Source organism: Scomber japonicus, chromosome 9, assembly GCF_027409825.1.
Source record: "Scomber japonicus isolate fScoJap1 chromosome 9, fScoJap1.pri, whole genome shotgun sequence".
NCBI lineage: Eukaryota > Metazoa > Chordata > Actinopteri > Scombriformes > Scombridae > Scomber > Scomber japonicus.
The window spans coordinates 38,031,257-38,048,466 of NC_070586.1; the positions used below are offsets into that span (position 1 = coordinate 38,031,257).

Below are 17,210 nucleotides of genomic sequence, written 5' to 3' on the forward strand. Positions count from 1 at the left end.
GTACAAAGCATTAGTGGATAAGTCATTAACCATTAGTAAAGCATTGTTTGTAAGGTATGCCTTTATTAGTAGTACCACAATTTCTTATGCAGGCAATTTGATTTGTATGAAGACTGCTGGATCTTAGCATGATTATGTTGAAGTGAAAACCCAATATCAGTAGCTTAATATCAGTAGGTTATAGCCTATATATATACAATTAGCTCCAGCTTCATTCCTTGAGGTTTTGCTCTGCCAATATTGTTTATCACCCCTAAACACAAGACCTCTATTTGTCTTGGCAATATATAAATCCATAAAATCCTTTAATTTTGTATGGATGGACATCCAAGTAAGTAGTGCTTTATGAATGTTACAATTGTCCTGAGTTATAATAAGTGAAAACATTTAAGGATACAAACATAAAAAGTCTCATTTTTAACACATGGCTCCACTGGCAACAATTGCAAAGTCTTTGGTCACATTCAGATGTGTGATCCTGTGAAAGGACTGCTGCCACTGATTATGCTGCTGAGAAGTTCGATCTGATGGAGTCCTCTCGTAACTGGCGGTGCTTCCCAGTGTCGCACTCTTCACTGTGTGTGCGTCGCTCAATGGTAATCCTGTAGTTTTTTCTGCAGAGGAATGAATCTCATTAAAGGAGAAATTTGATTTCCTTTCCTTTCCTTTATCCCAAAACATTACTCATCAAAATAACAAGGAATAAGAATGCAGCAGCTAGAAAAGAGTTTATTATTTGTTAGGAAACACTCGAAAACGATAATCTAATCTGTGTTGTAAATGTATTGTTAAATCTTCGAAGGTGACCTGCATGTGCTGTACATCCAGAACATGAAGTAAGCAAACAGTTTTTCTTTTATACTCGTACAATTATATGTAACAGACATTTTAAATGACAACAGTCAACAGTCACTATGAGGGACCTAAATGGTAAAACATAATTTTTCTGTTTCTGCAGCCAAAACTCATGTTTAAATAAATGAAATAAAACATGAGGCTGAGCCAGTAAGCTAGTTTCTGTTAGTCTTGGTGCTGAACTATAAGAAACACCCCACTTAGCATACAATTGGTCCGATGATGTTTGTTGGTAGGTTTTCAGGGGTTTCAATGTGTTGCAGCTGAGTAGTTTAGCTTTCTATTTTGAAAACTGTTCCTAGCAGAGCCCCTTTCCCTGGTGGATGCATGTTTGCAGCTTGTTTAACAAGCAGACTTTCCAGTATTCATTAATAAAGCCATATTAATGGAAAACATAACATAGTAGAGTTCTTTAACACCCTATAAAATTTGTAAACATAAATCTGTGTAAAGTAAGAATAAATATGTGTTCTGAGTTTGACATACCACAGAAACCACCCTGCCAAATTTGAATGATTAAAAAAATCGCCAAATAGGCCTATATGAAATTAAGCTTCAAACCCGTCGAGTCTGCTGAAACCCCGCCCCCTACGAAGTGTCACCTGTCAATCAAAGTCACCACTTCTACCAGAAACATGGACGCTATGTCTGAGAGCTTTCTGCTGCTAACTCAGCTGCTAGCTCGGCGGCTAATTCAGCTAACTGTAGACCGTAGTAGTAGTGTGTGCTGAATGTATTTAAACCTCTACAGCAGCAGGGGAGGGTTTATACTAATCAGACCCGCCCACTAAATCCTGAACACAGAAATCTTGAAACACAGTTTGTGAAGCCTAGCTCCACAATACAAATCTAAATGCTTTTTACACCTTTTTTATAAATATACTTATGATCTATTTAATGTGTTTAAAAGAAAATGTCTGAATTCACTTTACACAGTCTTTAAACATCACAACACTATTGTTACCTAAAAAAGTAGAATGCTATAAGCATGACAGTTCCCAGAACAGCTCCCACTATGACTCCAGTCAAAGCTGATGCTCCTAGTCCACCTGTTTGGAAGAGCAGTTATCAATAAAGACACATATTCCATCATATATCATACATACTGAATTAACAAAAAAAATCTGAGTCAAATTCCACAAGTTTCAGGTAGCGGTATTGTTTGTTTACATGATTTGTCTGGTATCTTTGTGGGCACTCTTCCTCTCAGTGAGGAAGTGAAATGGCCAGTGTTGAAGGCAGGCAGCAGCTGAAAAGTTCCATTTACACCAAAGTAGTTGGCCACCACCTGAAAGTTAGTATATAATCCAGTTTATTATAATCCAGTTGAATTTCCACATGCATATTTACCATCTTAAGTCTGTCAGGGCAGATGGGGCTTACACATGACGATGTTTGTATTTTGCTTCGTAAAATAAAAGGAAAGGCTGTTTTGCACACTGAAATTTGCAAGCAGCCAAATATTGCAGCATATGTTGATATGAATATGAAGATGAATAACGTAAAACTAGAAAATTCCAGGGAAATTTTGAGTGCCACGGGGCTGCTGCCAGGACGAGTACATGATTTATTTCCAGTGTTCAAAAGTCATATTCTGGTTTTGAGAAATTTCTTGTTATGAAATATCAATATTAAATAATACTAATATTAAAAACATTATATAACGTTAATCATATTTAAGCATAATATGTATTTATACTAATTAAGTAAAGTCTACTTCATTTTTTTACAGACAGGATAATCACTTATGAAATTATTAAGTAAACCTTATCATTAAGAGAGTAGATTTTATTATACTTTTTTAATTTTAAATTACTTAGTTGTATGAAATTATATTACTCATTATAATTATGTATATCTTGTTCTATTGATAAATGTTGAATCTTCTTATACACCACAAATCATACAATACAATACAATATAATAAAACTAGGCTATTTGTTTTGTCCACAGTAAACATGAATTAATCACTCCATTCAAATGAATTAGCTCGGTTAACTGGCAAAACAGACAGACAGGAATTAGACAATCACAAAAAAGTAGCTCAGTGACAGGTTGGTAGAGGCAGCGAAGGCCCTGCGGTTGCTACGGCGATTTGAGAATCTGCTTGGAAAAAATTCTCAAAATTCTGAAGAATTTGGCTTCTGACAAGGTCCCGAACAATTGCAAACTATGAGAAAACCGTAACTCCTGTCCAAAAACCGAAAACACTGTGAGAGACACAGAAGTCGGCAGATTCTGACAGTGTTTATTTTATTCACATATTCCTTAAAGTGAGCAAGTAAGCTCAGTGTGAACACAGAGTGAGATTCTTTTGAAAAAAAAGACAATTACATTAGGGTCAATGGGGAGTGAGACAGGTACTGCCGCCGGTCACGGCCCCCCCGTTTAAATTTTGTGCCGACCCCGCCTGTCAACGTCACATTTTATGAATCCCAACACCTATGTCTACATTTTGACAAAAAATTAGTCTCCTTTTTACGGTTTGGCCGTGAGCTTGAGTTAAAAAAAAATTGAGGTTATTTTTTACTGCTTCTCTCACACAAGCTAACTGCCGCTTCCACTCTAACTTTGAAGAAAAGTGATTTCCACTCCTCGTTTGACTGCTCATAGTTTGAAAAGTTTACATGTTATGTAAAAACAGTTTGGTATTTTTCCAGAGAGCACAAGTTTTCCTCCGTTTTAAAGTTTGAATCACGTTTCTATGTGCACGTATGAGTGAGCTAGGTGAGTCAAGGTGAAATTCTTGGGGTTTTTCAAAAAAATCCCATTCATTTTCAATGGAGAAATCTCCCGGTTTTTTGGGAATAACTTTGGGAAAAATTGGAATTTCAACACCAAAAGTCATAGCACCTCTTTCCCGATCGAGCCGCCCGTTTTGATGTATATATTGTCAGGGTTTTCTCAAAGCTATGGGAGGAGTTACGCGCCGAAATTTGGCGGTAGAAGAATAACAAGTATGGAGAAGATTAATAGATGCCTTGGGGCATCTATTGGGAGCCTGCAAACTTCAGTGCGGACAGCCTCTCATTTTCTCTTTTTGCTTCTTTAAATCCTATTGCCCTGTAAGTGTCCCAACAAGGGTTAGATGTGCACATTATTCACCTTTTTATATTTTGCTTCTTACCTCATAATGTCCTGCCTCGACATTGGTCATGGCCATCACAGAGAAATCTCCCTCTCTGTCCCCATTGCCATCCATAGACACTTGACCAGCAATTCCTGCCCACCATCATGGAAACAATAAAAACATCCTTTAGCTTCACAGCTACACTCCCAAGAAGGTTGCAGTGCTTAAAACTCTGAATTTTGCCATCTTGCGCATGAGCAGGTTGAGTATTTATACCATCAAAGTCTCCTGTGACCCATGATCACCCCGGCTAATCTATATCTTCTGGTGACATCGGAGGATCTGTTCCTACAGAATCTTCTTGTGAAACCACAAGGATTCTGAGTGACTGAGATCTGAGATTCTGAGATCCAGGATTCATAGAACTGTTGTTACATACAAAACTTTTGTTCTATTTCATCCTTCCTGACTGCCAGAAGTGGTGCTTTAAGCACTGGTTGACCCATAACAACAAAGCCACAAGGACTCCAAGTACATGGAGAAGGTGATGCCCGTGATGCTACAGCCTCTAGGGATACGCCTTACAGCCCTAGTAGTAGTAGTAATCATTCAGACCTGGTGCTCCTCTTGTCAGCTGACCCTGAAAGGGGGGCGTAGTGACAGCAAACCTAAGGCGACCACAGTTGCAGCAGCCATTAGCTTGCCCAGGAAGCGCATAAACTGGACACAGGGTAACCACCTGCCCTCTTGGAAGAGGGGAAGGAGGCAGAGGATGTCTTCCACCCGGCCTTCATGGTGACCATGTACAGAGTGAAGGAACCAGGCAACTCTTTTTGAGATACACCTGAGACCCAGCCGGGCCACGTGTGAGAGAAGGAGCCACCTGAGACCGGAATGGTGCACAGATAAGCCAGTCGTCCAGGTACAGCAGGACCTTCATGCCCCGCAACTGCAGTGGTGAGAGGGCTGCTGCCATGCACCTGGTGAACACCAGTGGGGAGAGTGAGAGTCTGAACGGGAACACCCAGGAGAACTTGAAAATGACGGCGTTGAAATGCAGATCACAGGAATTGCCTGTGGTGTAGCACAATGGGCACATGAAAGTAGGCATCCTTCATGTCAGGTTAATGTAAACCACTCCCCTCTGGCAACAGTACACACAACCTCTGCAGTACTGAGCATGTGGAACTTCAAGGCCATCAGGAACCTGTTGAGTCCCCTTAAGTCGAGGATACGGTGGAATCCACCATCTTTCTTTTCTACAAGAAAGTATGTCACAAGCAAAGTTGTCACAAGGAAACACATACTGATACTTTCAGCTTTAGCTAGAGCTCAGTGACATGCAGTCTACAGGCCAAAGTAAAAAGATGAACAGGAACAGATCCTCTGATGTCACCAGAAGATATAGGTTAGCAGGGGTCATCAGGGGTCACAGTTGACTTTGTTGGTATAGATACTCCACCTGTGCATGTGTGAGATGGAGACATTCAGTGCTTAAAGCACTGCCTCTGGTGGACAGGAAGGATGAAGGAGAACTATCCATAATCCAGTATGAAAAAAATCACAAACAAGTAATGTAATACATTCATTCATAAATACATATTACTAAGTTTAAAATCATTACAAATATGCCATAATTTATATAACATTATAGAGAGTGTGTATGGTATTTATTTAATTAAAATGAGACTTGTTCAAATTTTTTTACTTGTATTTATACAACTACATTTGGTGTCATTAGAATTTCACAACAAAATATAATTCATACTTATTGCCAACAATAATGTGTCATTCAATATTCTAAGACTTTCATTGGATAGAGGAGCTTCTAGTGCAGCTCTGTAGCTGATAAATGGTCAAGAACATGTACCTCATCACAAGGTGATCTAAATAATGAATCAAGACAATGGATGTAACCACTATGTACATTGTAACATCATATCTCCAGATAAATTGGAAAGGAAGCAGATATTAATGAGCACTGATTAGTCAGTGCCTGCTACATAAACTGTCCAAATGCTGAATTCCAACTGACTGGTTTGATGGATGTAGGAGGGTGTGTGGTTATAATGTATAGCAGTTTGTATGAGTTTTAATTAAGGTAAACATTGCACTGCTCTACAGCACAGCATGTTTACAGTATGGGCTGGCTGTACAGTTGACACACATATTTCCTGCTCTCTTCAGATAACAGCACAAAATTGGCAAACAGGTAGGAAAAGTAAATTACTAGAAAATGTGTACACATTTTCAGCACTCCTTTCTACTCAACCCAGGAGAACAGGACATAAATCCAGGACATGAAGCTATAGTAAATGCACACGCATGTATCACAACACAAAGGGGATGAAAGAGAATGATTTGGTCACCGTTTACACTGGCTGTGATTTTGTCTTTTGGAGGAGGCACTTCAAAAACAGAAATGCTCAGAGCAGCTTCCATTTGTTCCCCATATGTGAATATATAGCACCTCAGACATTCTGAACTAATGTTAATTCAAATTATTTATTTTAGCAAGTACATCATTTCAGTAGTGTACATTATGAGAAACATTAAACTGCATGAAATCCATGCTTATGCATAATAATGCAAATTAATAATATATTTTTTTCAAGTCTGTCTTAATACAATACTGATGTGTCAACGTGTACATGGAAATGTACACATTGATTTTTGTAGTTGGCATAATTCCTACTCTCTATTTTGCCTTTGAAGCTATTATATCAGAATGTGACTTGCTATCAGAAATGGGGACAAAATCCACAGTCCTGTTTCCTGTCTGGTTCCCATACCCAACTGCTCACCTGTTGTTACTACCCAATAGTCTTCACATATTGCTCATTACTGTATCTGTCCCAGCACTATATACACACAGAGTATTCCTCTGTTATCCATTGCTTGCCAGTTTGTCTATGTTTGTCAACCGTCTGGCTGTTTGTGATGACTTCTTTGCCTGTTTTGGACTGCCTTAACATTTCCGACCTGTGAGGCTGTATTTCGGATTTTGAATATGAAAGCCCCCTCTCATTTAACCTGTTTGCATTTGGGTCCTCCTCCCATATGCCCTGTACACACACTAACACATTATGTTGGTGCCATGTAAGCTGCCATGTTATCCAGCTTATTCTACTCAAGACTCCCTCTTTTTTGTTGCAGATTTAATAGCTGGAGTTTTGCAGTCTGTTTTTTGGACACTAACATTAAGTAACAACCTGCTCCAACTCTTTGACAACAGCTGACAAGGGGGTAAGTAAAACATATCAAGTACATGATTCACTCAGCAATATGTAAGTAAAACACAGTTGGCAAAGAATGTTCCAAAACAAAAGAGGGAATTAAGCAAGTATACGTTTATGTAATAACCTTCAAGAATATGGTATTTACAGTAAAAGGCAGTCTACAAATAACCACCATTTATTAAATTGGTGATCTTTACTAATGCCCTTGATTTTTTCCTTGGCTCTCAGAGCCATGGCCAGATATTTAATTGCAAGACTCAACAGAAAAAGGAGACGTGCAGAAATATTGGCATGTGTTGCTGTGCAATGGGAAACACTCAAAGTTAACATTTCAACACATTAAGGTGGTTCTGACTGAACTTCATCAAACTTTTTTTTCTAAAGTGAGTATCACCTTTGCTTGTCAGGAAGAGTGGGAAGAATAGAGCGCATCCAACAAGATACCATACTTTATGCCTACTAGAAATAAAACCTGGGTGATCTGATGTAATACAACTGAAAACTGTGAGTCTTAGTAAGGTATTAGTGGATCATAGGTGCTACAATCCGGTAGGACCCTATATATTTTTTAAGTAGAGCTGTTATGATTGCCTGGGTCATACTCCTGCTGGTAACTCCTGTCTATATTTTCCTTAAACAGAGAACTCAAAATAAACAATAATTTACCAGTAATTGTAATTGTAAAACTCTATTTGGAACCCATCTGGACCGGTACATTGTTTATGTATTTATTGCACTCATACCTTTCTTAATTTTGCAATGTATTTTATTATACAATTATTGTTATTATTATCATTATCATTATTATTATTATTATTAGTGGTAGTAGTGGTAGTAGCAGTAGTAGTAGTATATAACATTTGAGGCATTTTACATTTCCATGTTACTACACAACACTATTAACAATGATTATAGTAGTTCGGCAGTCATCATTGATTTATGCGAGCTTTAGTGTTGATTTACAATGTGCTTCTCTCTCCTGTCCTTCCTCTCTCTCCTCTCTACCCAAACCGGTGGAGGCAGATGTTCTCCCACTTTGAGTCTGGTTCTGTCTGAGGTTTCTTCCTGTTAAAAGGGAGTTTTTTTCTTGCCACTGTTGCCAAGTGCTGCTCATGTGGGAATGTTGGGTCTCTTTAAAATTAAACCTGACGAGTACAGTTTAGACCTGATCTATGTGTTAAGTGTCTTGAGATGACTTTTGTTGTGATTATGCGCTATATAAATAAAGATTAATTGATTGATTGAGTGTGCTTTACCTTCAAAAGTTCTGTTCCTCATGTGTGAGGTGATCACTGTTCCATTCTTCTTACTATATCCATTTTTCATGGCTTCATGCAAGGCAATGGCATACAGCAGCATGGCATCATGGAATCCCTCCACAAACATGTTGACCTGAAAGAGAACATTGAGTCAAAAAGCAGAAAACATCTTCTGACTGAATTTACACAGCATGATGAACAATAGCATAATATAAATTTCCATTTCTGAATTCTTTCTTCAACTTGTTACTACAGATTCCATGCCCAGTGAAAGGATATCCATGGTTCTTGAGTCACCTATGATCAGAAGACATAGACCTCCAAACAGCAATGCTTTCATGTTTTCCGCCCTTAATCCAGAAAGCAGCATGTTTTTTGTACAGAGTAGGTTTGGAAGAGGCATTGTTAGGAAATTGTGTATTCCATGTATTGTACATAGTGTGTATTTGTAAGAATACTAATTGCATATACATTCATGCAAATGTAAAAAAGAGGCATTTCTTGTAAATCAAACCAAATCATTATCAGCTGCTGGTCAGCAAGCAGCAGGGAAAACAAACACATAATGACAAAGAACTTCCTCCATCTGCTGTTAAGCGGCTAAGCTAGTGAACCCAGGTGCAGAACAGCAAGGTAGCAGATGTGAGGGGATTTGTAAGATAGCTTTATTGCTTGAAGGTAGTTAGAAGACTGTGGCATTAAGCTAGTTTAATTTAAAAAGTAAACTGGCTGCTGCCTGGAGACTATCTACTGGCATTGACTTGTGGACAACAAAAAGGACTGACAGCTTCATTCCTTGCTCTAAGTTTATGCAACTTTTGTGTTGAACAAAATAAAACTAAACACATATTGTTGGCACTCGACCAAGTAGCTCACCCGCACACTGCACAGTCAATCAAGGCATGTGTGAGCAAAGGTACTCAAGAGTGCAACATACAAATGGGGAAGGTCCTTACAGTAATAACAAACAATGGGAGAAATATGGTGGCAGCATTTCAACACAGCACAGCAGAGAGGAGAAAAATCAAGCTCAGAGGAAGGTGAGGTCATGTTGGGACTGTCTGCTCTGTATTTGTAATCTCATGTAAAAGTATTTCCATCAGTAAGGTGTGAAACATAGAAAAATAGAAACATTTTATATAGTTTGTTTACTTGGCTGTGTTCCTCTTGTCAGGTACCATTATGTCAACATGGACATGGACTGGACACCGTTTGTGGTGCTTAATTTGTGGTCCACATGGTGCAGAACGGGGCAGGTGTCAAGAGGGTCCTTGATAAAGCAAGGACAGTGGTGAAGTTCTTTCACAAGTCCTCTTGGTGCAATACAGAGGATATTGGACCAGTGTGGCCTTATTGTTTCAATGACTGGTCAAGCACATTCAATATGGTTGCACAACTCCTTAAAGTGAAAGACTCCGTCTGCCAAATTACAAATGAGAAGGGGGTGGCTGTGGCTCACGAGGTAGAGCAGCCTTCCACCAATTGGAAAGTCCGTGTTTCCGGGCTGTTTTTTTTTCCAGACGCCTTTATTTAACAGTAGACGGACAGGAAACAGGAGAGAGAGGAGGGTGTGACATGCAGCAAAGGACGTCCGGCCGAGATTAAAACTGGGGTCGGCTGCGTATGTGGCATGCGATCTAACCACTCGACCACCTGCGTGCCCACCTTGCTGACTTTGAACAGAACACTAGCTACTGAGAGCTTGCCATTCTTGTGCAGAAAATGAAAGGAAGGATGAAGGGCGTTTTGCTTGGCTGTTGGCCGACCGATGAAAAGTTCCCACCGCTTGCAGCAGCTGCCTGCTTTGCCAGCCCTACTGCCTTTGAAACACTTGTTAATGTGGCTGATGACAATATTCAGGAACTGCTGAAACAGGCAGAGGACTATGTGATCAAGTCCACTTTACCACACACACAATACGAGGATCAGTCTGAAGATGATGCAGAATAGATTTGAGGAACCAAAAGCAGCATCATCCTCATCAAAGCAGCCAGTCCTTACGTTTCTTTCAAAATGCTGCACAAGACCTACATATGTATCCCACTGGAGAATATACTTGTTTTGTGTCTGCTGCAGAAGTTGCCAAGGTTTATATAATTGAAATACACATAAGAGCATGTTTTAGCATTTAGCGAGCATGTTAGGCTGTGTATTACTGCAGCAACTTCTTACATTTTGGGTTTTAATTTGTGTTCATGCTTAGTTCTCAATACATGCTGCTTACAGACTAGCTGGCTGTTTTTTTTTATTTTATTTATTTTTTTAAACTTATTTAGAATGGGTTAGTACTATGATTTTGACTAATTGTCTTACCTGAGTATATAACTAACTGTGGATACTAAGGTTAAAGCTTAAATTTAAGCTACGTTTCTTTATTGTTCAATGGAGTTACTCTGTTAATTTGACAGAAAACGACGTTGTGTTAGGGTTTTGGGCTGGAGGAAGACATGAGGACCACCACCACTGATGGAGCACAGGCTTCGGAGCCACCAGGAAGGGCCCCCCGAGTGGAAAAAGCAGCAGCAGCTTCATGAAATAATTTGACAAAATTCGGGGGGGAGCATGAGGAAGGTGGTGCAGCAAGCACCCCTAGCACTGCTGTACAATTGTATGGATATTTTACAGAGGAAACAACTCCTGCCACAGATGACCCATACAATTAGTGGGGCCTTCAAATATGTTGAAAGTGAAAGTGAAAGGCTTTTCAGCACAGTCTCCACCATCCTGGACGAGAAGCGAAACAGACTCACAGCTGAGAGAGCAGAAATGCTTGCTTTCCTAAGCAAGAATCTGCCAGTGATGCTTAAGCCTGAGCTTGAGAAGCTTGAGAAATCTGCTTGAGCAGGTCACTGACACTGAGTGCTATGTGTCTGGCTTAAGCCTCAACACAGCAAAATCTTGAAATGTTCTCTTTCTCTCTGAATCTTACTGGATTGGCATTCATCCTTCTGCCCCCTCTAGTGGTGAAAAAACTTGACAAGTTGGGACAACCTCTGATTTTTTTTTTTAGTTTTACCAAGCTAGTGAAGCTATTGATATATTCTGATGCTTTTGTAATGGATGTTTAATTCCTATTTGCACTAAACCATTGTAAAGAGCATTTCAGCTCCTTTATTATTTATTTAATATTTATTTAATTTTATTTTCCATTGGATTTTATATTATTATATTATTTTATATTTATTTATATATAGACTGAACCAGTTACACTTGTTATATTCTTTTTACATGTTGTTTGACCAAGCTAGAGAAGCTATTGGTTTAAGATTGTTGTACTGGTGGACAGTTATTAAATAAATAAGTAACTTATAAGTCCTGAAATACAACGCATGTATAATGAATCATTTTTGAATGGCTGGTTGCCAGATACATTATATCAGGCTTCTATTTCTTTGTTGTTCAAGAGAGAAAAGGACCCACTTCTTTGCAGTAGCTGGAGACCAATCTCGCGTCTTAATGTGGATCAAAAGATCCTGGCCAAAGTCCTTTATAATCGTCTCCGACAAGTGGTTCCATACCTAGATATCGCCTGACCAAACCTTTATTCAGGGGAGACATTATTTTTTCAACACAAGGTGACTGCTTGACATCATCCATGCACTAGGTTCTGATTCCCCTGAAATCGTCATTTCATTGAACGCGGAAAAAGCCTTTGACAGGGTAAAGTGGACATATCTTTTTTTGTTTTGGGAAAAATGGGGTTTAGTGAAGATTTTTATTTTGTGGATTAAACTTTTATATTTGGCCCCGGTAGCTTCAGTTATCACTAACGACCTACATTCTGCTTTCTTTCCTCTCAAACGCGGCATGAAACAAGGTTGCCCTCTATCCCCACTGCTATTTGCAATCGCGATTGAACCTTTAGCTATTTGGCTTTGCAGTGAGGAGAGGTTTGAGGGTATAGTGAGAGGTAGGATCACTCACAAAGTGTCCTTGTATGCAGATGACTTGCTTCTGTATATTTCCAATCCATCCTCTTCTATTCCTATTATTATGTCTATCCTAGAGCAGTTTGGCAGATTTTCAAGGTACAAACTGAACTTTGTTAAAGACCGTGTAAAGTGAATTCAGACATTTTCTTCTAAACACATTAAATAGGTCATATGTATTTCTAAAAAAGGTGTAAAACGCATTTCAACCATTTAGATTTGAATTGTGGAGCTAGGCTTCACAAACTGTGTTTCAAGATTTCTGTGTTCAGGATTTAGTGGGAGGGTCTGAAAATAAACCTGCCCCTGCTGCTGTAGAGGTACAGTATAAATACATTCAGAGCATACTACTACTACTACTACAGTCTACAGTTAGCCAGTTAGCTGAGTTAGCCGCCGAGCTAGCAGCTGAGTTAGCCGCTGAGTTAGCCGCCGAGTTAGCGGAAGAGTTAGCAGCAGAAAGCTCTCAGACGTAGCGTCCATGTAGAGGGCGGGGTTTCAGCGAACTCGGTGGGCACTCCCACAGTGTTTGGGAGCAGAGAAAGAGACTGCTTTTTACACAACTTTGAAGCTCAACTTTCATTTCATTTGGCATTTCTTTAATCATTCAAATTTGGCAGGGTGGTTAACAACACACTTTTCTGTGGTATGTCAAACTCAAAACACATTTATTCTTACTTTACACAGACTTTAAAAGTGAATTTTTCCTATAACCCCAATTGCCACAAGATTGCCTCACTCAATCTTTCCCTTTAAATGGATGAATAGTGGGTTTAAACACCTGGGCATCTTTATTGCCAAGTCATTTTGTCACATGTTTAAAGAAAATCTTCTCCCATTATTGGAACGTTGCTCTCTCCCGTTGGTCTCAGCCTCTCTCACTGGTCAGCCATTTTAACCTTATCAAAATGGTTGTTTTACCCAAATTCTTATATCTCTTTCAACATATACCAGTATTTGTGCCAGATATAGCCTTATACAGTGCAAGATTTTACATTGCGTCCATTATACAAATGCTAGATTGGCAAGGATATTTCCTGGTACAAGCGACGCATGTAATCGCTGTAGACAATCACCCGACCTGTCCTTGCTTATTTTAATTTTGGAGGGACATTTTTAAATCCTTTAGGGACATATCCGAGGTGGACATCCCTCCCGATCCAATTACGGGAGGTGTTGATTTACATGTTTGATCTGTTTGTGTCATGATGAGAAAACTGAAAAATTCAATAAACAGATTTAAAAATATATATATATTTAAGCCCAACCCAAGAGTATTTTCATATGCTGTTTCAACAACATGTCTCATTGTAAGTTACTTTTTTAGTTAAATGTGAGACAAATTTATTTTAATGTTGAGAATGTTGAATAAGAATGGTTTCATTCCCTGCTGTTGACAGGGACACATATGTTTTCAATGTTTGAAGACAGGGTGTTTATGTTTTCTTGATTTAGGTTTCAATCAGTGATGGCCTACAGGCTAATGCACTTTTTCTTTGAATGTATTTGAGAATTAAAACTCTTGTTCTTCTTCTGTTGATTGTTCTTCATATAGAAATAAGCATGACCCAAGAGTGTTTTGGTATGCTGTTGATTTTTTATGCACTAATGGCATTGCTGCCTTTCATCAGTCTGAGAAGTAGAACTGTTACATTCATTGTTCCATTGCCTGTGCTGATTGATTTTAAGATAAATAAATGAGACATAATAATAATTAAAAAAACATGTATCATATTACAACAGTTAAATCTCTGAGACAGATTAATAGATGTTTTCTCCAGGGGTATATGAGTTTGAAAATTCTAATGAAATGCTTAAATAATGCATTTCACTTGGACTAAACCCATTAGATTTTAGTCAACTAAAACTGGATTAAAACTAAAACAATTCAGACGACAAAATATGACAAACTAAATGGCATTTTATTCAAAAGACTATGACTTAATTAACACTGTCTTCTAAATGTTATTTGTGGAGCCTGCACAGTGGGGAATGGAATGCAGGAGAGGTTACAGTAGCAGGAATGTTCCCTGTATTACAGCCTTGTTGTGAAACTTGAAACACATCTGTTGGCAGGCCTCACCAACAGAAGAGTTATGACAGAAACATGCTTCTCTGGAATGCATATAAACAAACATGCATGGGGGGCTTCAAGAGATGTTTGCATGGCTGTTTTTTCTGACTTCAATGGATTTTGAATGCTGTTTATTTCTTACCATTTCAAATGTTGTATCCCATGGGAAGTTGAATCGGCCCATCAGTTTACTTGATGCTCAAATTGTTGATAAGAGATGAGCTCCTGAGCCCCTCTGCATAGACATGTAGACATGTTTACATGTATCCTCAGAGGCATCCATTTCCTAAAGTGCTCACCGCCACCAGTTCCTTTTCACACTCTCTTAATGGCCCTAACATCCTTAACATCGCTTAAGTGTGCTGTATTTTACAAAGTCTCTCATTTTCTTTCACAGAACAACCTACTTGATTCTAACCAGTCTGACTTCAAGAGTGGTTACTTTACTGAGACTGATGATTCCATGATGTCAGCAAGAGCAGAGGATTAGGGATGCTCGATATTGACTTTTCTGCTGATATCCGATATTCCAATATTGTCCAACTCTTAATTTCCGATACCGATATCACCCGATACCGATATATGCAGGCTTTTTACACCAAGACTGTAAAAACATAACATATCTCCTACTGTGGAATTAACACATTATGCCTAATTGTATTGTGATGAACTTGTTAGCCACGTTAGCAATGGTTAGTGACCCACGAGTCTAGCGTGTTATTGTTATACGTCATCAAGCGTGTGCTAGTAAACGTCCCATGCTGCATTCATGCAGGCTCAGAAATGCAGAAGCCTATAGAACAAACATTTGTTATAAAAACCTGATACCAATACTTCTCGATATTACATTTTTAAATAAATATCGGCCGAGGAGGGCCAATAATATCAGACATCCTTACAGAGGATAGATTATCTGGTTGAAGTCCCACCTCCGTAAGAGGTTCTACAGGGTGTTGTGAAGAAGAGATGTGTCAAAGAACATCAGGTATACACTGTTATCTATTGCCGGAAGAGACTAGTAGTAGTGAAGAAGGAGCAAGAAGCAGAGAACAGCAGAAGACATCAACGTGAGTAGAAGGACAGGACAACATGCCATACAGTTGTATATATACTGTATACATACATATATATATATATATATATATATATATATATATATATATATATATATATATATATATCTCACAGTATCTCACAAAAGTGAGTACACCCCTCACTTTTTTGCAAATATTTTATTTTATCTTTTCATGGGACAACACTATAGAAATGAAACTTTGATATAAGTGTACAGCTTGTATAGCTTATAGATTTACTGTTCAATTGTATCAAAGTTTCATTTCTATAGTGTTGTCCCATGAAAAGATATAATAAAATATTTGCAAAAATGTGAGGGGTGTACTCACTTTTGTGAGATACTGTATATACAGTAGATGTGCTCTGTGCAGGATCTCGTGCGACCACACGGTATTTCAGTGGTCGCGCAAGATTTCAACAGTGTTTACAGCTTTAGCAGTAGCAGCAGAGTAAAAGCCATCAGGTAAGTGTTATTTTAATAAATTCCTGGTGTACTTATAAACTTTTCAAGGCATGGATTTATGAGTAAAGACCCTATTTGTACTACTGTAGAAGTTTGATAACAATCCAGGCATTATTAGTGGGGTCATTTACCAGATACACTTTCGGTTTCATTAGCACCTGTACTAAGCAATTCGGCTGATGGCTCTAAATCCACCAGTTTGCAACCAAATTTTAAAAAAGGGCTGAGGTGGTGTTTAGATAGACGTAATGGTGCATATGACGCTAGGACAAAATTACGCCGAACCATCGCTTTAAGGATCTGTGTTTGGCCCTCTTCTGTTTGTAGTGTATGCTATATAAAAAAAATAGTTGAAGGCTGTGATGATGCTTTGTTTTGGTGTGAAATAGACAGACATACATACATTTCCACAGTCTTTACAGTCGTGAAGCCCCTCTTTTTCACTGGACTTTTTCATTTCCATGGAGAAGTTCTCAAACTCGGGCTTGACTGTCCTCAGCAAGGTCACAGTGTTCAGAGAAGCATAGGCTTGCCTCGCTTCATTGTCATATTTGTCTCCTCTCTTCCATGAGCCATTGCCTGGAATTTCATGCAAGAGAGACAGAACAAATTACATTTTTCATACATTATTCTTAAACATAAATGTGTAATCAAAATGTAATTTTACAAACATTAAAGATAAACTACAGGTTTGATCAGCAATAAAAAATAATTTTCATTAAAATCTATAGAAACTATAAATAAGAATTTCCTTCCAGGATGTTTGGTTATCATTGAGTTCAGAATTACTGGGGTTGCTGGGGCTGCTTTTGCTAACAACTCACGTTTACACAAAACTAAGGTACCATGAACTAGCGTCTCTCTTACTGTCAGTACAGGGTTGAACTGTGCTGTTATCTATGGTTGTGAAAACTAGAATTCACCTGAAGTTTTATTTTTTATTTATTTTAAATGTATTTCTTTTATTTTTTTTATTGAGCGTCACAAAAGTATTTTCTTATCTCCCAACCTTCCACCAGCCACCCCCGGCCCTATGGTGCAGCAACACCCAATACAAGAAATGTTTTTAACATGCACTCACTGAGATGCAGGGCAGCTAAAGGACAAGTTCTATGTTTCACAGGGCTTGTTGCACGCTATGGCTCTTTCTCACAGGCTATTTTACTCAGAATGAAATGCATGGCAGTAACAATCAGGAACAAGCTCTCCATGTGTCACAAGGGTGATGGCACTCTGTGTTTTAATTA

General features: G+C 38.6%; 1 protein-coding gene across 1 annotated transcript in view; it reads right to left on the bottom strand.

The window, feature by feature from the left end:
* Positions 1-502: 502 nt before the first annotated feature.
* npr3 (natriuretic peptide receptor 3) overlaps positions 503-17,210 on the bottom strand; it is a 42,435-nt gene continuing 25,727 nt past the window's right edge. Inside the window, exons 3-8 of the mRNA XM_053326012.1 lie at positions 16,367-16,542; positions 8,421-8,556; positions 3,983-4,077; positions 2,026-2,143; positions 1,820-1,904; positions 503-614 (exon numbers count right to left, since the gene is read on the bottom strand). Coding sequence (XP_053181987.1) covers positions 503-614; positions 1,820-1,904; positions 2,026-2,143; positions 3,983-4,077; positions 8,421-8,556; positions 16,367-16,542 — 722 coding nt within the window. The remainder of the gene's footprint in view (positions 615-1,819; positions 1,905-2,025; positions 2,144-3,982; positions 4,078-8,420; positions 8,557-16,366; positions 16,543-17,210) is intronic.